Genomic DNA, 24,024 nt, shown 5'->3' on the forward strand with positions numbered 1-24,024 from the left:
CTTACAGAGGATTCCCCAGTTTGGGGCTGTAGATCAGTGACTATTAGGTGTCATTATTTTATGAGTGATATAAAATCCTTCCAGGGCACCTGGGTGGCTCAGTTGGTTAAGCGACTGCCTTCGGCTCAGGTCATGATCCCAGGGTCCTGGGATCGAGTCCCACATCGGGCTCCCGGCTCAGCGGGGAGCCTGCTTCTCCCTCTGACCCTCTCCTCTCTCATGCTGTTTCTCTCTCACTCGCTCTCTAATAAATAAATAAATAAAATCTTTAAAAAAATAAAAAAATAAAATCCTTCCAAACAGTGGTTAAGACTAGTATTTCTTTGCCATGTACAAGCTGGAAAGAAGTTAATCCAAGGCTGAGATGTGTCTCTGTGGTCTCTGATCCCTATTTTGTATTTTCACTTTGCTCAGTTTCCATTGCCAAGGTCACTTGAAAGTCTAGGATGGCTGCTGGAACTTGAACAATGAGGTTTGCATTCCAGCCATCCATAAAGGAAGAAGGGAAGGAGAAGGGTACTATTACTACTTTAAAGATCCTTCCTGGAAGTTGCATACATTACTTCTGTTTATATCCCATTGGTCAGAGTTTAACCACACATGGCCACACTTAGATACAAGGAAATCTAGGAAATGTTGTTTATTCTGAGTGACTATTATGGGTTGAATTGTGTCCCCCCCCAAAAAAAGATACATTGAAATCCTAATCCTCAGTACTTGAGAAGGTGACCTTAAGGAAATAGAGTCTTGACAGAGGTAATCAAGTTAAGATGAAGTCATTAGGTTGGGCCCTAGTCCACAACTGGTGTCCTTATAAAAAGGAGAAATTTGGAAATAGGGACTAATATGCACAAAAGAAAGACAGACTGAAGACACACTTGGAGAAAATGTCCATGTGCCTGGAGGATGCATCTATAAGCCAGTGAATGCCAATGATTGCCAGCAACCACCAGAAGCTAGAAGATGCAAGGAAGGATTTCCTCTGGAGCCATCAGAGAGAACGTGGCTTTGCTGATACCTTAATTTCATACTTCTAGACTCCAGAACTCCATACTTTTAGACTCCAGAGACAATGAATTTCTGTTGTTTGAAGCCATCCTGTTCTTGGTATTTGTTATGGTAGCCCTAAAAAACTAATACAGTTGCCATGTGTTCAGGAAAAAAATAGAAGTTCTATTAATAAAGAGGGAGAAGACAGTGGATACTGGGAGACAACTCATAGTTTCTGCACTGACCATAAAAAGCTGTACAAACATCCTTCAAGAAATATTTACTGATCACCTACTGCATACGGTGCCCTGTGGGGATCCAGTGGTGAGCAAAGCCAGCGAGGTCCCTGCCCTCAGGGAGCTTTGGGTCTAGTGATAAGGGAGATATTAATTATTCACACAAATACTTAATTATAAACTGTGATGTGTGGGTCTGGTAGGAAGATTACCGGATGCAAGACTTGGAGTCTCAGATACAAATTTTTGTAGGTTTGCACATTTCATTCATTTTCAGAATTCCATGATGAACACTATAAAGTCATGTGCTGAGTCTGCCAGTTTGCCGTTAGCATCAGAGTCTCTTAATTCCACCCACTACTGTTCTTCTGCCAGATTAAATGAAATGTTGTTGGTATTATAGTTACAGCTTATGGTTCTCAAGGGAGAGCCTGTGAGAGAAAGCAAAATGATGGAGAATGAAACAGGAAAACATCCGTTTGGCAGAGGGTCGTGTCACTGAAGCAGGAATTATGGATGTTGAGTTGATTGAATGCTTTGTTTTTCACATTCCTCCTCCTCCTCCAGTCTCTTCCACCTCAGTAAATATCATTACCATCCAACCAGTTGCTTGTGCCAGAAACCTAGAAGTCATGCTTGTTTTTCTCTTCTTCTTCCAATTCAAGACACTTCCAAAATGTATCTCGAATGCATCTGTTTGTCTTCATTTCCCCAACTCCAAATGCCTGTCATCTCTCACCAGGACTACTGTGGCCCTAATTGGTCTTACATGTGACCTTGCAGCCTTATCATCTGTTCCCCATTTAGCCACCAAAGGAAATCTGGTTCTGCCACTCTCTCACTTGAGATTCTTCATTGTGTCCACGTTGCTTTTAACATGAAATCTAAAAGTCTTACTGTGGCCTACGCAGTCCCACACAATCTGACCCCCACCCGTCTTTCAACTCTTACCTCCTGGCCACTCTCCTCCTTGCTCCCCTCCATCATCACCTTTTAGTTCCTCAAACCAGTGATTGCTTTCTCTCCATGGGCCTTTTGCGCTTGCCATTCCTTCCTCCTAGAATTCTCTTCTCATGGCTTGTCACGGGATCCCCCCTTATCTTTTACACCTCACCTTACATGTCTCTTCCTCTTTAATGAGGATGGAAAGTCTTCATAGCATTTTCACACCCACATGTCACTGACTGGAATTGTGTTGCATGGTCATTTCTGGGGGTGCTGAGGATTTGAATATTTCATTCTCCAACTTTTATAGGGCAAGAGAAAGAGAGGTTGGGCTGAAGTAGGGTGAGTGAAGCCTGCAGTATCTGCCCGAGCTCCTCATTTTTCTCTTTCCTCCCTCCCTACTTATTTTCTTCACAGATATGTATTTGTCTTCTAACCCTGCTCTAGGACACATGCTCTATGAACGCAGGGATAGCATCTAATTCTTTTTCTACTACTTCCCAATAAATGTTTGTTAAGTCAACAAATTATTTTCTGTGGCCAGGGAGGGTGGAAACTCTGATCTAGACACTGTCTCTGCTTTACTAAAATAAAAAGGCTTGTTAAAATGGCAGGTAGCCAGTGGGATTTCATTCTAGCACTTGCCACACCACGTGACCCTTAACAGGTGCTCAGAATTTTTTTAGAAATCTCAGTCAATTGGATTCCATTTATTCAAGTCTTACTATTTCTAAGATATTAAATAAATCCTTGGAAGTTGATTCCCAAAGCCCCGTCATTATATTCTTAGGTAGAAGGACAAATATAATATGTACTACAGACTAGCCGCAACAAGATAATTCATCTGAAAATCCCTAGCATCTTGCCTGGCACAAAGTTGACACTAATTTTTATTTTTTAAAAGAATTTGAGCATGTCAGGTGATGTCTAGACAATACATTATTTCAGAGGCAGACAGCACTGAACATATTTGCATAAGAAGATATACTTTCCATTTGGGGGCACATGTCCCACCCTTTGAATAGATTTCATGGAGAACAAGTGAAAACAGTCCTAAGATAAATTAAAGCAGTATTTGTTAGGCATGCTAGGCACCGTGCTAGGTGCATTATCTCTATTCTTTCATTTATGATCACCTCTGTCTTGGGACAGAGTATTGTCTCCCTTTTTATAACTGGAAAAAAATGAGGTTTGGGGGGTTTAAGAATTTTGCCTAAGGATAAGACTTACATGTGAATTCAGATATGCCTGGATCTAGATCATATGCTTTGGAATCATTATTATTTGTGTGTGAAACTGGTTATATCAAGAGAAGATTGAAGCCAGAAATACCCTTAATAACACAGGGGTTTAGATGATGCTGGGACAGAAGCGTAATATTGCATTTGGGACCCCTCGGCATTGGTTCTTACTGTAGAGCTTTGTCCTCCAGTACCATGATACTGAGATGGCATTCTCGCAAAGTAAGAAATCCAAATCACGGGGCACCTGGGTGGCTCAGTCGGTTAAGCGTCTGCCTTCAGCTCAGGTCATGATCTCAGAGTCCTGGGATCGAGCCCCGCATCGGGCTCCCTGCTCTACAGGAAGCCTGCTTCTCCCTCTGCCCCTCACCCTGCTTGTGTTCCCTCTCTCACTCTCTCTCTCTGTCAATTAAATAAATGAATAAAATCTTTAAAAAAAAAGAAATCCAAATCACTAAAATGTTTAAAAGTGAAAGGGCTGAGTTTTGGGAACTAGAAAAAATACAGCCTTCTTTCTCAACTTTCTGTATCCCAAGGATTTGAGCAGCCCAAATCTGTTGATCTTTAAGATGTCAGTATGATACCCAGCATTTGAACGGGGCTTCTGAATGAATATGTTCTGTTGGCAGGAAGCCCAGAAGCATGCACCCTGGTGTCTCATGATAGCAAGTATGGATCCGGATGATGTGATTGTAGAGAGCCTTAAGCAAAGTCTGTACTGAACATCATTAGACACCTTGTTCCACTCAGGGCTTTCGTATCTGGTTTTTCGTTCTTCTGTGTTTTGTCTGACACTGATTTAAGTGCTTGTTCTGGATGAGTCCCATATTTTAGAGTCATCTCTCTCTGCCCTAAGACTTTATTTTCTGCCCCATCTGTCTTCCAGCCCCCATGCAAATCCATATTCCTTCCACCAGTCCCACTGTGGAACCAGAGGGCAGGATCTGCAGAACCTCTGGGCTGGGCAGAGACCCAACGATGCTCTGTCCCCAGGACCTCTCTAGGCCAGTGCCTCAAGTCAAACTGGTTTGACTTCTGGGAGGGGACGAAAGCCATTGTGATTATGTGATTAATGCTTGTTGATTCACCTTTTATTCTTGGCTCTTATCCACGATTTTCATTGAGTTTCTTTATAGATGAAATGTGTTTGAAATTCAACATTGTATAAATGTCTGTTGAATTTCCAACAGCAGTAGTATTATTTTCTCTACCAATAATCAGAAACTTAAAGCTAGAAAGATTCTGCTGATTCTTAACATTATCTTGGGGTCACATGCCTCTTTGAGAGTTCATTGACAGCTATGGACCCTCTTCCCAGAAAAAAAAGAAAAGATGAGAGAGAGAAAGAGAGAGACAAAGACAGAGAGAGAGAGAGAGAGAGATTTGCACACAGTCTAGTATTGTTCATGGATTGTCTAAAACTTATTCATGGACCCTAGGATAAGAATCTCCCAGTCTAACCTTCCCATATTATGGGTAATGAAAATAAGGCCCACCTAAGTGAAGTGACTCACCCAGGGTTAAGTGAGAAAACCAGAACTAGGATCTGATCGTGCTGATAAATGTGTGTGATGGATCAACTTCAATGCTTGGCCCATGGACACCCAATTTAGACTATTCCCATCCCTCCTGCATCCCACCCCTACCATCGTGGTCATTTTAGTATATGATTTGGGCTGTTTGAGTTTATATTATGGTCAACTATTTTTAATAATTATTATTATAATAACAGTGCCTTGCTTTTGTAACACATGTGTTGGAGACTCACATTTCTCATTGTATTCTCACAACTCCCTGAAATAGAAGTGAGTACGTATTATAAACTCCATTTTACATGTAAGAAAATTAAGACCCAAGCAAGTTGTTTAGGGCCAAGTGAGAAGTGAATTGCAGCTCTTTGTGTGCCATGAATTCCATTTTGGGGCACTGGGCTTGCATATGATCCTCTTGTTTAGAACAAATGTAAGCAAGAGCACAAAGATCTTGAATTAATGCCCAGATCAGTGTTTCTCCAGCCTCACTGTACATCAGAATCACCTGGGAAACTCCTCAAACATATCCAAAGATACGGACACAGTTGGTCTGGGGGGAGGCCCAGATATGGGCGCTTTTTGGAAATGACTTAAATGTGTAGCAGCCAAAAGGGAGAACTATCATCCAGACTTCACAAAAGATGGATATAATGCTGCATAATCCCATCATGTGGTTGGATAAGGGGCTGCCCTGATTTTCATGCCTGAAATTCAAAGGGAAGACCGCGTTCCATAGTCTGTTTTGAAATGCCCTGCGAAGGCATTTGGAGGGTGTACTTGGGGTCTTGAGGTATTGCCTTGCAGCGTATCAGTGACAAGCACATTTGGAAATGCATTAGCTCCACTTGATATCAGAATTTGCCCAAAGCAAAACAAGCCAGGAAGTGGCCCGTAAACCTCAATAACACTGTTAGCGAGCAGTTATTCCTCATGCTGACTTCTTGGCTGCTGTGAATTATGACAGTGGGGCCGTGTGTAGGTCAAGAAACCCAGCTTCCCCCAACCGCCGGCGTAAAACACAGCTCTTGTTGCACGTCCGATACTTTGGGATGGAATTTCAGGATGGGGTTTCAGCCCCATTTGATGGTGAGGATGCCAGTTAACAGCTTGTACCCTGGGAAAATTGCACTGTGTCTTGTTCTTTTTGAGCAGCAGAGGCTTTTTAGAAGAAAAGGAAAATAGGCTGCATACCATCCCAAGGAAAGTTTAATGCTAGTGGAGGTCAATTGCTTTTTAATTCAAATATACTTTGGGTTTAGTTTTACAGGATGGATGTTCCTCTGCTGAGGAGAAAATGTTTACCTTTTCCCCCCCTCTCTTTATACCTAGACCTGAATAGCCACCCAGATTTGGCCAAAGTTTGTGCTAACTGATGAAAAGTTCATGAAGCAAGGTGTTAAATGGGGCTCTCTTGCTGGGCTGGGGAAAGCCAGAGATCTGCAGAGGGAGGGCCCCCAGAGCCCCTCGGCAACTCAAAGGAAAAAACTGCCTTTGTCATGGCTACGTGTGACCAGCTGTGTTCCGTAACTGAACTGTGTTCCAGGCAGGGTAGCCACCTGCACGTACCCACAGCTGGGGTTGATGAGGTCAAATTCCACTTCACAGAGCCAGAGTAATCAGGACCAAGCACACACCATATCTTTGTAGGCCCAGCAGTGGCATGACTGTCTCCTACCTTAGCTAGGTCAGAGGGGGCAGAGTACCAAGGGGTCCCCATGTCTGTGTACACTGGTATCCTGGGCTACAGGCCTATGTGTGGAACACAACTTAGGTGTCTCACACTCTGTGGAGAGTCTGAAGTCATTCTTGTCAGGAGCTTCTGATCTTGTAGAGGTAGGATCTATACAGAGAAATAGCTGGGAAAAAAATACATTTTCCATGTGTATTTCCTTAGCATACACCTCAGTTGTTTATGGTTCCCAAACCTCTATTTCTCATTGGGTGACCTGAAGTTTCACTTCTAAAGGTTCTGGAATGGGACTGTAAGGGAAGCTGGTGAAGAAATCTCTGGAAGGCGATGACCTCATTAGCAGGTGGGAATCTTGACACCACAATTGGTCAGAGGGCTATCAGTCAGGGAGAAGACCTGGATGTGGAGCAGCACAGAACGGACAGGCTAGAACTCCTCCAAACACCTCTGTGTCAGCCTCTAGCTGTATTTAACCATGGCAGCCATGAGTGATGTTTGCTGCCTTACTTCTGCTTCCCAGATATTATGCAAATTTCTCCCTGTGGCCACTTAAACCTGGAAGTACACTGGAAAGGGAATCTGGGAAATGTAGTTCTCGCTTGGCCAAGTTGACAACACAGAGCTCCACCTCTTATTTATTATATTCATGCTCTTCCTAATATCAAGCCCACAAAATATCCTCACTACAAGTATGAGGAAGAGTTGGGGACATTGAATATGAGATCCATCCAGTAAAGGAGGGGAGAGGATGAAGGAGATGACCTCAAGGAATTGTACCCAGTTCTTGCTACTGTATGTGGAATTGTATTATATACAACCAGAGTGAGGGTGCTTCTACCATTGTCTCTGTAAGCAAAAACTATCTCTTTGTTCCCTCTGGCTCCTTGGGGTAGGGACCCAAGACAGATGAAGTATTTAAAATAGGAATCCCGTGTTTTATTTGGTTTGTTTTTTATTTAAATTCAATTAGCCAACATATAGTACATCATTAGTTTCAGATGTAGTGTTCGATGATTCATCAGTTGATGAGTCATCAGTTGAGTCCCATCTTTGGTCTTTTCTTTCCAGACTTAAAAAACAAAAAACAAATACCTCATTCTAGCAAACTCTGGTTTTGTACACAACATGACTCAGTTCAGGTACTTTATGAAAGACGGAAGCAATATGACCAAACAGTCAGTTTGGGACACTTTCCTGGATCATTTTTGAGTGCCCAGAAGGGAAGTCCATTTTCCAGGGTTATCCACCTATAAATTAATCACTTTCTTGCATAAAGACTTAGCAAAGGTGTTTAGTCCAGGCTCAGAATCCAGTGGGTTAGCATTCAAGTAAACATGCACAGGTGTGGGAGCTGGCCTAAGAGGGTAGACCACTTAATAAAATGTAATGTCTGGTATGTTCTTTAGGGATAAGAGGAAGAAGGAACCCATTTTTGTTGGGTGTCATGCTGAGCACAGTGACAGTTGCTCAATATGTATCATCTCTCTAATCTTTGTCACAGCCCTATAACCTGGATATTAGCTCTATTTTATAGTTGAGACTGACAGAGTTTGAGTCATAGCCTCTGGTTGTGCAAGTAAATGGCAGAGGCAAAAGCCAAACTAGCCCAGGTCTGTCTGATTCCAGAACCCTTGGTCTTTCCATTATATCATGGTACCCTTCTAATGTGTTGTAATTATTTTACTTTTCTGGTCCTCAGTTTCTCCACCTGGCTAATCTTGGCAAAGTCTGTTACCAACTCTGCCAGGGATTAGGTGTTTCCCTAGGAATGGAGATATTGGACAGAACCCCAATCTTCAAATCCATACAGTTCTCTGGGACTGGTGTGCAAGGCTCCTAAAGATGTTATGATCCAGAATATAACACACAGGCCACGTTTACTGTTTATTGCTAGACCGTGGGAGGTGGGAGTGGGGTGGGGTTTACTCCCAATCTTTATCCAAGTCAGCATGGAACCTCCCTAGATCCTTCAGCACAAGCTCCTAAACTGAGATGGTCCTGAGGAGGCTGATTGGCAGCCCCGTCCTTGCCGCACAGATTGCTTGGTCCCAAATATAGCCCCAGGGACTGGTAAAATAAGGAAGAGTTTCTGGAGCAGAAACCAGAGGCATAGTTTCCTCCCCTGGGGGTACTCAGCTCCCATCGGCCGTGACAAAGAATGTCTAAGGTTACTTAGTCCAGATAACACACTCAAAAAGAGCGTGCTCCATCTTAGACCTATTTATAACCCTTTTACTTTTCTCACCAAAATACTACCAACTACCTGGTAACCTGGGCTATCTCTGCAAATACACACACACACACACACACACACACACACACACCATTTTGTTCTTAGCACCACCTTGGGGGTAGAATAAAAAGAATGAGACTTTAGTTCGCTCTTAAAAGTTAGATAATATCACCAACACACTAGAGGTCACCCCTTATGAGTGAAATAATATATGAAAAATACACTGCATTTGTGGAAACAAAGTTATAATGTAATTATTTACCTGACAAATAACCTTAATGTGTACTGCATCTTGTTTAGTAATCTTTTAAATTTTTTAGTATATTCATTTTGCTTTTTAGCATAATCCAGAAAAAAAACATAATTTCTGGGTGTTAAGTGCCTTACAATAAAAAGCATTCTAAGGGCAAACAGCTAATTGGGTAAAAGGTTTCTGTGGAGGAAAGAATTTGGGGTCAGGCAGGAAATCTGACCTAATGGAGCCTCTTTTCTTTTAGCCGTGAGCTCCCGTGGGAGTTAAAAACATGCATTGAGAGTGTGTGTCTCCTGCTTCTGGAAGCCCCAGTTTGCAATTCCATGGAATTCTAAGGAACTTTCTGTATCCACAGTGTAAGCCAATTTTGTAAGGGCGGCAGGTAGGAGTGATAATTTGCATATCCCTTACGGTACAAAGGCTCCCAGATGACAGATTCCTTTCCTTCAGTAGTAAAGGAAGTCCACGGAATCTTGTGGTTCTAATGTGTATATGTTGCTTCTCTTCAGTGCCTGAACACTTCTTATAACCTTGGGGAACTACCAGGTCAAGAGTGTGCTGTCTGTCCTTAGCACAAGCAGATCTTGGAAGTGGTCCCAGTGCAATCAAGAGCAGCATGTGGGAAAGAGATATGAACCACCAGGGCAGGCCACAAATCCTCCATCTATCCTCATCCCCATCTCCAGAGGGAACCCCCTGGAAGGCAAATTTTCATCCTAACTTTGGGAATCTAAGTTCAGTGGATCCCATATCTCCCCCTCCTTGAAGTACATCACAGTCCCCCTTGACTGACCCCTCCCCTTCAAACTGAGCAAACTGGATCTGAAGCAGACCTTCGGTCGATTTGGGCTGGAAGGGGGCAGATTCTGTTTGAAACCAGCAGGCACTTGGAATTTTTCAATTTGAAACAAAAATTCTTTAGTGTTGCTTTTTGTTGTTGTTTTATTGGAAAATTCACTCTTAACGTATCCTTGACTTTCCTTCAAGGCTGATTGCATAGTCTGTTCTTTGGGGCCATCACAGAGCCATCCATATAGCATGCTGAAAGTGCATAAAGCTTAGAGGAAAGCTAATTCTCTGGAGAGAGAATCCTGTGTTTGTCCAAGAACTGGATCTCTGCCTCCTCCCACACCACTCACTCTCCAGCCAGTTGCATATTTGGTGGAGAGATTTATGGGACTAAACATACAGCTGCAAATCTTTTCTTTTTTTTTCCCCCAAGAACAATGTTCTGCTGTCAAGGCTATTATGCACTAAATACAGACACACAACTTACTTACTATACAGCAGTGTCTGAAACTCTTAAGTGTCATCCTTGCTGAATGTGAATGCTTTTGTAAACATAAAGCATTCTATAGATGTAAGAAATTCATTCTATAGAAGTAGCTAGCACATCTTGACTCAGCTTACTTTAGGTCTGCAGCAACTTTGTTAAAGTGAGTATTCAACAGACAAGACCAGTGATTCCTTAAGGAATTCCATACTCAATTTACTTTAAAATAATGCTGATTGTTTACAGTGGTTTCTGGATTCTCTATCCTTGTGAGATTCTCTTAGCTTAGGAAAAGCTCTCTTATCACCCTGGATTGATTTTTATTTTATTTTTCATATTTGATCTCAATAAATAATACCAACTCAGTATCAATTTCCATCTCCCAAACCAGAATCCAAAGTAGCTTTCCTGGGTATGCACCATGCAATGGTTGGTTTGTCTTCCTTTCAACAGTCTGCATTCATGGGGCTGTTTGCAGGGAGAGATTGTGTGGGAAGAGGAATAGAAGAGAAAAACCAATATTTATTTAATGTTTCACTGATATTAAACACTGGGGTTAGTACTTAATCAGATTTGATCCTCATAATGAATATGACCTCCATTTTGCAGATGAGTAAAGCATAACTCAGGGAATTTGTAACTTGCCCAGAGTCCCATTACTGGTAAATTATAAAGGTAAGAATTAAAACAATTTTATTGCACTATATAGAAAATGTAAAAATTATTTAGGCACATCGCAGTTTATTACAAAATGAGCTACTAGTGAAACTACTACCCAAGAATTCTAAGATCACAGGTTAGTTGCCTACTTTTGAAATTTATATCAATTAGGGATGCCTGGGTGGCTCAGTCATTAAGCGTCTGCCTTCGGCTCAGGTCATGATCCCAGGATCCTGGGATCAAGCCCCGCATCGGGCTCCCTGCTTGCTGGGAAGCCTGCTTCTCCCGCTCCCACTCCCCCTGATTGTATTCCCTCTCTCGCGGTGTCTCTCTCTGTCAAATAAATAAAATCTTTAAAAAAAATTTAAAAAAAGAAATTCATATCAGTTAATCATATTATAATCATAGTATTGAAACTTTATCTCTTGGTCTGTCTTGCTGTTTTGTTATTTTGAGGGAAAGCCTGAAGCAGGCTTACCCTTGAATCCTTTCTCCTTCAAGAACACAAAGAACAAAAGAGAGAAAAGCCAGAGTAGCTTTACATGAGTGCAGTCATTTCGGGGATGCGAGTGTCTTGGTGAATACACATTCCCATGGCAGTAAGAAGACACTTATGTAATCATAGGTGTAGTGTTTCTTTCCAACCTCACTCCCGCTTTGGATAACAATTGAATGATTGTGATGGAATCCTAGCCATACAAGGACGAATGTGCAATTGCGCAGTCCCATGGGCACTCAGTCCATCTGTAGGGTTATCTAGCGTCTGCCAGGACTGGCACAGGAGAGGAATTAGAGGTAAGATTATTTAGTTGGTTTGGCTCCTTATCAGGAGGAAAGCTGGACTTCAGCCTAGGTATTCATCCCAACCTGATCACACCCTGAAATGTGCTGAGTCCTACCCCTGTCTTCCCATTAACTCTTACCAGACCTACAATGGTTTTTAGGACTTTTCTCCATTACCTTCTTGCTCAGAAATCACTTACCTATGACTTATGAAGTGTTGTTCTTCCTTCTCATTAAGGATGACGTCCTCCATATCCCTTTTTTTTTTTTAAAGATTTTATTTATTTATTTGAGAGAGAGAATGAGATAGAGAGCATGAGAGTGGGGAGGGTCAGAGAGAGAGGCAGACTCCCTGCTGAGCAGGGAGCCCGATGCGGGACTCGATCCCGGGACTCCAGGGTCATGACCTGAGCCAAAGGCAGTCGCTTAACCAACTGAGCCACCCAGGAGCCCCCTCCATATCCCTTTTTATAAAGTCAAGGTACTAGCGTTCTTGGAGGAAATGAGCTTAGAGCAGCTACATGAACTCATGATTGATCTCTTCTCTGCGAAACAGGAAATGAGAGAATTGCAATAAAATCTTTGAAAACAGATATGATAGAGGTATTTATAAGCAGAAGAAAAGCATCACACCCTCACTTAAATTCTCATTTCCACCTGCGGGTAGAAGGTAATATGTACCTAAGGTAGATCTATTCAGAGGTTGTCAACATGTTCTGTATATTTGTATGTGTCTCCTTTTTAATATAGAAGAGAAAAAAAATATCTCCCAGGCTGTGTGCTTCCTGTGGTTACTGGTAATGTGTGTTTATTTGCAGAACATAGTGTACCATAGATGCTAATTCCAAGTCCATTGTAACTGAATATGTTACACAGTTCTACCTGCGTTTTCCAGATCATTTTGCACATTTTTAGTAATAGGACATTGGAACTGCAGGAACCACAACAGTTGTGAGGACCACTTAGGGAGAGATGACGTTTTTACTAACAGCCTGACTCCAAAAATACTACCTTGAATATAAGCATGATAAATGTTTGGAAAGCTTTTTTTCCTCATCATTCAAGAAAAAAAAAAATCGAAATAAATACCTAAGTTCATATATTGTTCAGGACTTTAAATGGCACAGAAAGCAATCCAATATTAACTGAGTAAAAACCTTCTTATGAAGTTGGAAGATCCTAAACATCAACATCACAAGATATCTGAGTGGACTTCGACTGTTTAATTAATAGTTAAAGCAAAGAGAAGAGACATGTGTCTTCTACTATTCTCTGCATTCCTCAAACTTGCATATATACATTGTACTTCACAAATGTGTATTTATGTGGGGCTGTGGAGTCATATGGAGTTCAAATTCCAGATGTGACACTTAGTTGTGTGACCTTGAGCAAAGAACTTAACCTCTCTGAGACTCAGTTTGTTCATAAGCATTATACTGGTGATCATGGGTGGCCAGTGATAGAAACCAGCTACCATAAAAGAAAAAAATTTTTTTAAAGATTTATTTATTGGGGCACCTGGGTGGTTCAGTCAGTTAAGATCTGACTCTTGGCTTCAGCTCAGGTCATGATCTCAGGGTCCTGGGATTGAGCCCCATGTTGGGTTCCGTGCTCAGTGTGGAGTCTGCTTGAGATGCTCTCTTTTTTTAAAAGATGTATTTATTTTAGAGAGGGAGAGAGTATGAGTGGGAGGGGCAGAGGGAGAGAGAGAGGATCCCAAGCAGACTCCCCGCTGAGCACAAAGCCCAATGTGGGGCTCAATCTCACGATCCTGAGATCATGATCTGAGCCGAAATCAGGAATTGGATGCCTAACCGACTGAGCCACCCTGGTGCCCCCAAAATGACCTTTCTCTAAAATTAAGTGCAGTTCAAGTCACCACTCACCAAGGTTGATGACAAGTCCAATATAATATTGTTTTGATGCCCCATTGCCCATGCCCTTCCCCTTTGGGATTATAGGTCCCCCAGCCCCCATCCTGGGGTTTAGGCAGCCCAATAACATGGACTTTGACCACTGTGCTGCCCATGGTCCTTGTCCAGCTGGCCCTGATGGCTGCCCCTTTTCCACTCTTGAACTCTGGGGCATAGGTCCTGAGCAGAGGCCACTGAATGCTCATCCTCCCAATCACACAGCCCTTACCATTCCAGTTATGTCATCTCCAAGAATCCCTGCAATCAGGAGGTCCATAAGACCCCATCTTTGAACCAATCCTGCAACCACCCTCTCCAGTCTACAGAGATCTATGCACTGCTGACATCAGCCCCCTTTTCCCTCCAGTTCTTCTTTTTAATAACAACTTTGTTGAGATATAATTCATATATTGTGTAAAGTATAGATCTCACTTATTTTTGGCATAGTCACAAAGTCATGCAACTATCCCAACAATCAATTTTAGAACATTTCACCACCCCTGAAAGAAACCCTATTTTTTTTTTTAATAAAACAAATATTTTTGAGGATTACAAGTTGGTTACAGTTTGGGCTAGGAATCCTATACTTATTAGCAGTCACTATCGTACCTCCCCATGCCCCAGCCTTAGGAAACCACTAATCTACTTTCTGTCTCTGTGGGTTCGTCCATTCTGGACTTTTAATATAAAAGGACTTATACAATATATGGTCTGTTGTGACTGACTTCTTTCACTTAGCATAATGTTTTCAAGGTTCATCCATGTTGTAGCATGTAGTTGGTTCCATTTTATTGCTGAATGATATTCCATGATATGGATATATCAAATGTTATTTCTCTTTTCATCAGCTGATGGACATTTGGCATCCTTTAGTTCTTGAAGTACCACGTCTCCCTCCCTTCAGCTCTTTTCCTCTGGTGGCCCCAGATTAGAGGTTATAGACTCCAATGTCTGTCTGCTAGGTGGCAGAGAAACAGGAACTGGTGTGAACCATGGCAAATGAGAGAACATCTACTAGGGGTAGCCCCTACTCAGCCATTGGCAAGTGGCCATTCTGACCTGGTGTTATTAGAGCTTTAGATTGTTCCAGAGAGGCCAGATCCTGGACTTTTTATGTTGAAATTTCCTACTTTTTAAGTGTTGGTCAATGAAAATAAACAAACCATATGTGAGAGAGACAATACAATTCTGGTTGAGACTAAATGCTAAAGGTAATCCCTGGTGATGCAAAGACACATCTCACCTTCAGGAGCTCATGAAGGGTTAGCTGGAATGTGAATCACTGCCTTCTCATCTTGCCACACAAAAAGGCTATTCGGCCCTTTGGAGGAAAGAAAGACCTGGGTCTAAAGTCAGCACTCTGGATCAGGAGGGAGTGGAATTTCTCTTATTCTTTGGCTCATGAGTATGCTGGAGCAGAAAAAACAAAGCACCATGAATGTTTCCTTTAAATTAGTGTTCAATTGCCCTGCAAATTACCTGTGGCCTTCTTCAGGATGGACTGTAACCTGCTAGTATGACTTTGATTATGACTCTGACTTCTGTCATGGTTGAAAACTGCTGATTCTGTACAAGATGTGCCCTGAATCCATGAGGACAGATTTATGGAAATGGGAAAGGAGAAACAGTGATGGTGTGGTCTCCTTATATACAAAGATGCCATAGGTTGGGAGTGGAAAATACTGAGGTTCATGACAACAGCAAGTGTTCATTATGTAAATAACCACTTTGCTTACCATTGTCCACTGCCCATTTTGTTTTGCGTGTCACCACAGAGGAAGTGGGTATTTTTAAAGGGAAAGAAGTTCATAGAAACCAGCGGTGTAGTGCTTGACATGAGCAAAGAGGTTTTAAATTCATTATCTAATTTGAGCCCATGCAGATGAGCATTTTTACCTAACCCTGTTTTATAAATTGAGACATGGTAGAGAAGACATGACTTGATTAAGGTCATCACACAAGGGAGCCAAAGACTTAAATCCTTATTGAATTCCAAATCCCACATCTTTTCCATCTATAGCTGCCCTTCTAATACTTACCAGTTTTGGTTTGAGGAATAGGCTATAGGTATTTTTACACTTAATAATACAGCATTTTATTGTGTTTATATATTTTATTTTTATATTTAAAATATATTTTATGTTTTAAATACTTATAATTCATATTATTTATATTATATCAATACAGTGTTTGATTTGATATAGTTGTTACCCACTCAGAAAATAAGAAAAGGAAATGGTGATTTTCAAAATGTTTTCATATTTTCCCACTCTTTGAGTCATCAGCACTAAATTAATTAATAATCAGGTGTGCATATTAATTACCGAGGCATTATAAAGAAATATGATGATAACAACAGATATGGGAGACATTAAATCAATCTCAACCAGACACTCTCCTTTCCTTTCCCTCTCTCAGTCTTCTCTTCCTTCTTCCCTTTTGTCTTCTTTTCTTTCCTCCTTTTTATTTTCTTATTTTCTTATTCAGTGAGGGGATCATTTATAAGAAGCAAGAAAGCCTTCAGACTCCATCAAAGTTTTGCTTTTTTTGCTTAATGCATTTATACATTCAATTCGTTCAACAGTGAATATTTATTGAGTTACTGCACTGGTTTCCTATCGCTGCTATAACAAATTGACACAAACTTGGCAGCTTCAAACAAAGAAAATGTATTGCCTTAGTTCTAGAGTCAGAAGTCTAAAGGCATTCCCTCTGGGCTTTCAGAGGGGAGAATCCACTGCCTTGCCTTTTCCAGCTAATAGAGGCCACTTGCATTCCTTGGCTTCTGGCCCCTTTCTCTTTTCTCTCCAGTTTCTTGCTTCTGTTGTGACATCTAGTTCTGCCTTCGGCTTTCGAGTCTCCCTCTCGTAAGCACCCTTGAGGTTGGGCCCACCTAGATGACTCAGGATAATCTCCTAATGTTAAAATCAGCTGATTAGCAACCATTCCATCTGTAACCCTAACTCCCCATTGCCATGTAAACTAAATATTCAGAGGTTCCAGGGATGAGGACATAGACATTGTTGGGGATTAGGGATATTGTATCTACCGTGTGCCAGGCACCGTACAGACTTATATTCTGTGGGATTCTGTTTTGCTAATTAGATGTACTTATCACTCACAGCTGGAGATCTGTGTGTCTTTCCATTTTTCTATTTGAGGGACATAAATCACTCGTCTGTCCAATTGTCTGCCTCTTCAGACACACCGCAGATATATCAACTGTTAATTTGTATCAGCTAAATAAAAAAGTACCCAGCATCTGATGTCACCACTAACCTCAAGTGCAGTACCTTCCTTTGAGGCAGTAGCTGTGGGTCACTATCCAGCTCACTATGGTCTCTAATTGTTGAATGGTGCTTCCTTTTTTTTTTTTAAATTGTAATTCTCTCTCCTACCACGGGTTAACTAATACTTAGTGTAAAAGCTAACCTTTGTTGGCCTGATCCACTTTCATAAGAATGAGAAATAGGGAAATGTGTGGAATTTAGCATCTCAATGGGGACACTTTGGCAAGTGAAAGGAAGCACTATAAATAATCATTCAGAAACAGTAGATGGCAAAGAGGGCTGTCTTGGGAACAGTGGGCCATAGGGTCTCCCTCAATATTGAGACCAAATGAGTAACAGCCATAAACACTGACTGTAAAAATATATTGAGTACTCCATTGGCTCAGAGCACTGCAGTAGAAGAAGCTTGATGTACTTCACTTCATTTAATTCTTACAACATCTTATAAGGTAGGTATTGTTGTTGTTATTATTATTATTTTATTATTATTAATCATCCCTAGTTTAGAGTTGAGGAAAGTGAAGCTCAGAAATTTAAATACCTAGCTCCAGCTAGTAAGTTGCTAAACTAGGATTTAATCCTAATTTTGTGAAACACCAAGCCAAATGCTTTTTCTATTATACTGCCTTCCAGAAAAAGTGTAGATTCTTGGAAATTGTTGTCTTCAGCTGGGTGCAGTTGGGTATTTGAAGAGATGTTAGATGTTAGAGATATACAATGACTTCGTTAGAGGTCTATGGAAAAGCAGGAGCTGTAATAGATACTTTTTCTTTGTCTTTCCTTTAGGTCTGTCAGTTTGTCGTCTCTGTAAATGGGCTCAATGTGCTGCATGTCGACTACCGGACTGTGAGCAATCTGATTCTGACGGGCCCTCGGACGATCGTCATGGAAGTCATGGAGGAGTTAGAGTGCTGAGCAGGTGGACATCCTGGCCCTTCAGTGGCCTAAGGATGATCAAAGCCAAGACAACACAAAGCAATGCAATGACAAGACTTCCATACACATGGATGCTTTTGGACGCACAAATCTTTTCTCCATACATACACATCTTGATTTGAGTTTCATAGACTGTTTGAATGTGGAAGAACTGGGTAGATCATCTTAAAAACAAACAAACAAACAAAAAAACCAAAAAAACAATTTACGTCAGTGTAGAAAAGAATTCAGAAATGGAATTTCCTTACAAAGTAGAATTGCCTTACTTGATTTCTATTTGTAGTTCTCAGCCATTGTTTTTTTTTTAATCTTAGTTCACAGAAAGTTGTTGAAATGCTTCTCTGGCCAAAACAGCAACATTCTAAAATACCCCCATAGGAGTCAATAGAGTAGTTGTTACAGATTTTAGATTGTTCTCTTACCAAAAGGAATATGGAACTGTTTATGAAAGGATCTGGATTTCACCAAGCTTCAAATTAAAGCAACATCCAGAGGAATAATACCCATTAACTAGCATTTTGAAGAAGGTTCTAAAGCATTCAAGTGCTTAAAAGCCGTTGAAAAATGAATTTTTCTTAATTCCTGCCTTTAGTATCAACTTCTAACATATGTTTTCATTTATGGCGTTCGTTAGAAAACAAAAACCTTGTGATGATTATAGATGGGATAAATAGGGAGATACTACTTGTGATTATTTGCTCTGATTTCTCTTTCTGGGCCTAAATAATTTTTTCTTATCAATCAGCTACAGAAGCTTTCTAGATTTAATCCAGAATATGTTGAATGTCAAAACAGAGGAATTTGTGTATACACATATCACGCCTCTGGCAAGAGTTCACTTTGAAGTTGTCCCTTTGTAAGTGAAGGATTCTAGAGCTTGGCCCATATGTGATAAACTTGAAATTAAATTGCCTCATTGGCCTGAATTTTTACTAGCTTTCTAGTGTAACATATTCTAAGGAATGACATGTCCTGCTTATTTGGCGGGATTATTTTTCACCAAAACATCGTCTTGTGTTGTCATTTTTCAACTCACTGTATATATGCATGTTTCTTTTTTAGGTCTAGAAAAGAATGCATTTGGGGGCTTGGTGTATAGAGGAAATTCCTCAAAGTGCCAAATTAGGTAGTCAGGGAATGCCAAATTCTTAATTTCATATAATGCATTCTGAACAACCAGGTTACTTTCTTATCACGTATTAACAAAATGAAATACGAATGTTGTACCTCAGCCATTCTTTTCGCGATAGGTCATCATAATGTATTGGTACTGGTAAAGTGGACATACTGTGCTAAAGATGTTACCTATATATGTTTCTGGTAATCCAACTTTTCTGATCTTAGCTTTAGTTAGAGAATAGGATTTTGAAGTAATATAGAATGGCTAACATCAGTACCGTCGATCTACATTTGGGAACTAGCCGCGTTCTGTGTGTATGTGCGTTTATACTGTAGGCAGGCTTTGTGCTGCGGCACTTAATGTGTGTGATCTCTTTGAATATTCATCAAAACCCTCCAAGGGATACCTGGGTGGCTCAGTCAGTGAAGCGTCTGCCTTTGGCTCAGGTTCTGATTCCAGAGTCCTGGGATCGAGTCCCACATCCGGCTCCTTGTTCATCGGGGAACCTGCATCTCCCTCTACCTGCCGCTCCCCCTGCTTGTGCTCTCTCTGACAATAAATAAATACTTTTTATTTATTAAAAAGTATTAAAAAAGTATTAAAAAGTATTAAAAAATACTTTTTATCTAAGAAGGGTATTATCACCCTCATTTCTCAGATGTGGAAACTAAGTCTAAGCAGACTTCAACATCCATGTTCACATAGCTGCAAGGTCTGCTAAGATTCAAACATGGGTTTGTTTAATGCCAGAGCCCACGTTACCGCCCCTCCCCCAGCCTTTCCCCATTAAGGACCTACTGTTGCGGGCTTATTTTATACCCGGGGCTGTGCTAAAACTATACATCACTTATTCCTACTGACCTGTGAGGTCAATATCACCATTATCTCCATTTGATAGCTGAGGAAGCTGATTCATAATAGAGGTTAGTCATGTGCCTGAGGCCACACAACTAGCGAGTGGGAGACCTTATGAGTCAGCTCAAAAAGTGTTTATGACATTTTAAAAAGACGAGTCTTAAATGCTGCCTGTGCTCAGGTGTTCGTTAAGTGACAAAAGAAGGAGGACCACCTTTGACGATGGCATCTTCTTCTTGCCTGCCATCTGTACTTTGTACTCATGGCCTAATGCCCGTCATCTTGGGCCCTGGCATAATATCACTTCCCTTTAACCAATCTAAGCACCAGAGAAGCATCTGTCTGTTTTTACTCCATTCAGCTTCCTGCCGGTAGAATTTCTCTGATTCAGAGAGTGTTATTGATGTCTTTGGTCAAATGAATACTAAGGGAAGAAGAGAAGGAAAGAAAGGAGAGAGGAACTATTTCGTCCTTTGGCTCTCATCACCCTCAGTTTAAAGGCCAAATGCCAGAGAATTCTACTTAAGGTCAAGAGAGCTTTACCTTAGCTACTCCTCAGCAACCCCTCTCTCCAACATCCTTACATGGTAATTAAAGTGAGTGCTCCCATTCCCATCGGGGCGCTCTTGAGCTCCCTCCGGCCTTTCCACATACAGCTTCTCCTCTCTGGAATAGGGTTTCTCCTTCTTTGCCTGGCGAAATCTGTCCAGTTAATTCCCCTTAGTTATTATCTTCTCTGAGAAACCTTTGCCAGCTCCCTCATTCTGGGCTTGACTCCCCTTCTCTAATTTCCCATGGGCCCTTATGCATCAACCCCCCTGTGATTACGGCGCTGATGATATTTACTTTGAGGTTGTCCATCACGTGTCTGTCTCCCTAACTATATTCTGAGCATTGGCAGAATGGGACTGAGTCTTGTCACCCAGGCGTTCCCTTCACCTGGCACAGTTTGTGACTGTATCAGCTGTCCATGGCTACTTAACAAACCACCCCAGAACGTGGCTCACAACGCTTTATGTGCTCATGATCCTGTACGTTGGCAATTTGGGCAGAGCTCCGCTGGGATGGCGAGCCACTGGTCCAGGGGGTGCTGGGTGCGTTCCCATGAACATATGTGGGCTAGGCAGGCTCTGTGCACGTGTCTCACACAGATGGCTGGCGTGGTTGGCTGACGAGCCTCTGTTCCACCCCAGGTGGCCTCTCCCCAGAGCTCCTAGGATTCCTCATTAGGCCTCATGGGATCAAAGAAGGTGAGAATGGAAACTGCAAGGACCTTTTGTGGACTTGCCTGGAGAGTCACCCAGTGTTACTTCCGTAGCATGTTTTCGATCAAAGCAAGTCACTAAACTAGCTCAGAATCGAGAAATGGGGAATGGACTCACCCTTTGATGGGAGGAGCTGCAAAGAATTTGTGGCTACTTTTAATCCACCAAGAGTAGGTACTCACCATTCATGGAATAAATGACCAAGGAGTTACCTAGTTATGGAAAGGCTCAGCTTTCCAGATGCAAATTCCTGACCAGACACTGGGTAGATGTTTGATATTAGGTTGTGAATAAAGCCCAGTGCCTAATGAAAACGTCAAAGTTAGAAAATCCGAAACTAATGGTGCCACGTGGAGCCACGGAGAGCACGGTTTCCTGTCCTCATTTTGCTGAGGAGCACACTGCAGTGTGGAATGTTCGCATGGCGCGCCCGGGCTCATGAGGCTTGCTAGGGTGAGAGCCCGGGTTAGACGCCAGTCTTCTGCCTTCTAATTATATGTCCTTTACAAGATAGCTTTCTGTGGTGGACCCAAATGTGGTGAAAATAGGCCTCTGGCTCTGGGGTATTCGTAAAATTCAAGTAGTGCCATCTACCTGTGAAGGTGAAGGGTGTACATTTGAATTGACTCAGGCCGTGGACTGTGAAATCACAGCATTAAAAAATAAGTATTTTGTGTGGTATTTTAACAGGTGAGTTGCTTTAAAGTTTAGGAGCTCCATTTCGAAATTAACACCAAGAATTGTTCTAAATTAACAATAAGCAATATTCCTAAGACTTTTCTTTCGTGTGTATGTGTGTATCAGTGTATTATATGTGTGGTATCACTCACTGAGAACCCCTGAAATGGCTTTCTTTGTTCCCAGAGAAAACACTTTTGATTTTTCAGGTGCTTGTGTTGTGTGTTTATGTTTCTGTGATGAGGTGGAAATCTTTGGTTTCTTCATCAGCATAGTATGTGCTATGAGTGCAAATTTGAAAGCCATGTTTGTTATTTCTGCTGTAGAGAGAAAAATGCAGTTGCCTTTCGGGTTGGTCCTACTGTGTGGTGTTTTGCAACTCATCTCTGATAAATAGTTGCATAAATTGACAAGGGGACTAGTTGAGAAATTGTGGGTAACAAGAAGAAGATATCCATGTTTGAGTAGATTAGATACAGTCAGCCTCATGCCATCTTATAAAAGGTGAATGCACTGGGGTGGTAGCAATTAACAATTAATACTTGAAAAATCATTGCTTTCCGTTCAGAATGGAGTGTCACATTTCCAAATACTCTTTTCAAATATTTGTGACAATAGTCAACTTTCAAGACCTATTTTAAACTGACATTAAGTATTCTCTCCTGTTGAGTATTAATCCCGTTTCGTTTTCATCAGAATAACTCTGGAACATATGCATCTTGCCAACTGGTTAGAGTCCGTTGATATCACTGAGCATTGTTTTCCTCATTGAAGGCAGAATTTCAGGTGTAATATGCTTTTCCTCAGTTCAACCCCAAAAGGACAAATCTGCAGCATACCAAAATGAAGTTCATCGTCAAAGTTAGCATAGGATATTATCAAATGTGTTAATATACGTACCTAATATATATGTTTATTTTTAAATTAGGTTGAAATTTATGTTTTCCCTTCTTAGGAATTATAGCATAATGCTTAAAATTATAATATGGAAATAGATTGTATAGTATGAAGTAAATGTTAAATTTTTAAAACGATGACTTTAGGTTTACAGCTTTTCCTGTCTTTTAGGACAAATTAGCTGTTTTTTATTCTAAGAAAGGGTTGCATTATAAAGTTGCTCTATTACCAACCTATCAGAGAAACACATGGGACTCATATCTAATTCTCTAATGTAGCCAAAAGTGCCATTTGTAACACTACTTAATGATGGATGTTTTCTGACGCTCTTTTGCCTGAAAAAAAGTGCATTAAAAAACTTTTTCTGTACTGTATTTGATTTGGAATCATTTTCTCGCTACATGACCCTGTATTGATGAGTATTATGGAATAGTCTATATGGAAAAATGTTATGTAGTTGTTTACCACTCTGGGAGAAAGTTAGTTCTTTTTTATTTTCAACTAATTAGGAAATTGATTACATAATTTGGTATGTTTGGGAGCAGGGTAAAGTATTGGGGTAAGTGATTGGATTGGATCACACTCCATATTAACCAAAAGAACTTTACATTTTTCTCTCATTTTCTTCCTTCATTCATTTATTCATTCATTCAAGAAACCTCACTGAGAATAGAAAACTGAGTAGATACGACCCTGGATCCAGCTCATCCTTTGAGTCACCTTTGGGCCTGCCTCCTAGAAGTGTTCTCTCCATGGAAGGGGTGGGTGTTGAAGCAGGTGGTTTAATACAAACCATCTAACCCAAGAACCAGAACACTGACAGCAACTTACATTCAACTGCATCTTGCTTCACGACTGTGTCTTCCACTTTTCCTTACCCGAGGTAATCACAGTGGTTGACTTTGCCATTCTCTTGTTTTGATAATTGTTTAGCTTTTTTTAATGAACTTTATTAAGAGAGCATCGAGTTTTATATAATCTGAGATTTCCATGTTTTCGTTCAGGATTATATTACTAAGATTCTTCTAGATTTTTGTGTGTAGTCATAATTCATTCATTTTTCACAGCTTCATAAATTTCTAGAGCCCGAGTTATTTTCTTGTCATTGGGCATTTGGTTGTTTCCACTGTTTGTTGTCATCATCATTACTGGGGTTATTATAAATATTCTTCTACCATCTCCTGGGAGTAAGCGAAGGAATTTATCTTAGGTATTTACTTGGGAGAAGAACTGC

General features: G+C 41.0%; 1 protein-coding gene across 1 annotated transcript in view; it reads left to right on the top strand.

Moving 5' to 3' along the window:
- DEPTOR (DEP domain containing MTOR interacting protein) overlaps positions 1–23,164 on the top strand; it is a 125,913-nt gene extending 102,749 nt beyond the window's left edge. The window contains exon 9 of the mRNA XM_081816471.1: positions 17,826–23,164. Within this exon, the coding sequence (XP_081672597.1) occupies positions 17,826–17,954 (129 nt within the window). The 3' untranslated portion in view covers positions 17,955–23,164. The remainder of the gene's footprint in view (positions 1–17,825) is intronic.
- Positions 23,165–24,024: the final 860 nt, after the last annotated feature.

Source organism: Leptonychotes weddellii, chromosome 4 (assembly GCF_054177405.1).
Source record: "Leptonychotes weddellii isolate Sample4059 chromosome 4, ASM5417740v2, whole genome shotgun sequence".
Lineage (NCBI taxonomy): Eukaryota > Metazoa > Chordata > Mammalia > Carnivora > Phocidae > Leptonychotes > Leptonychotes weddellii.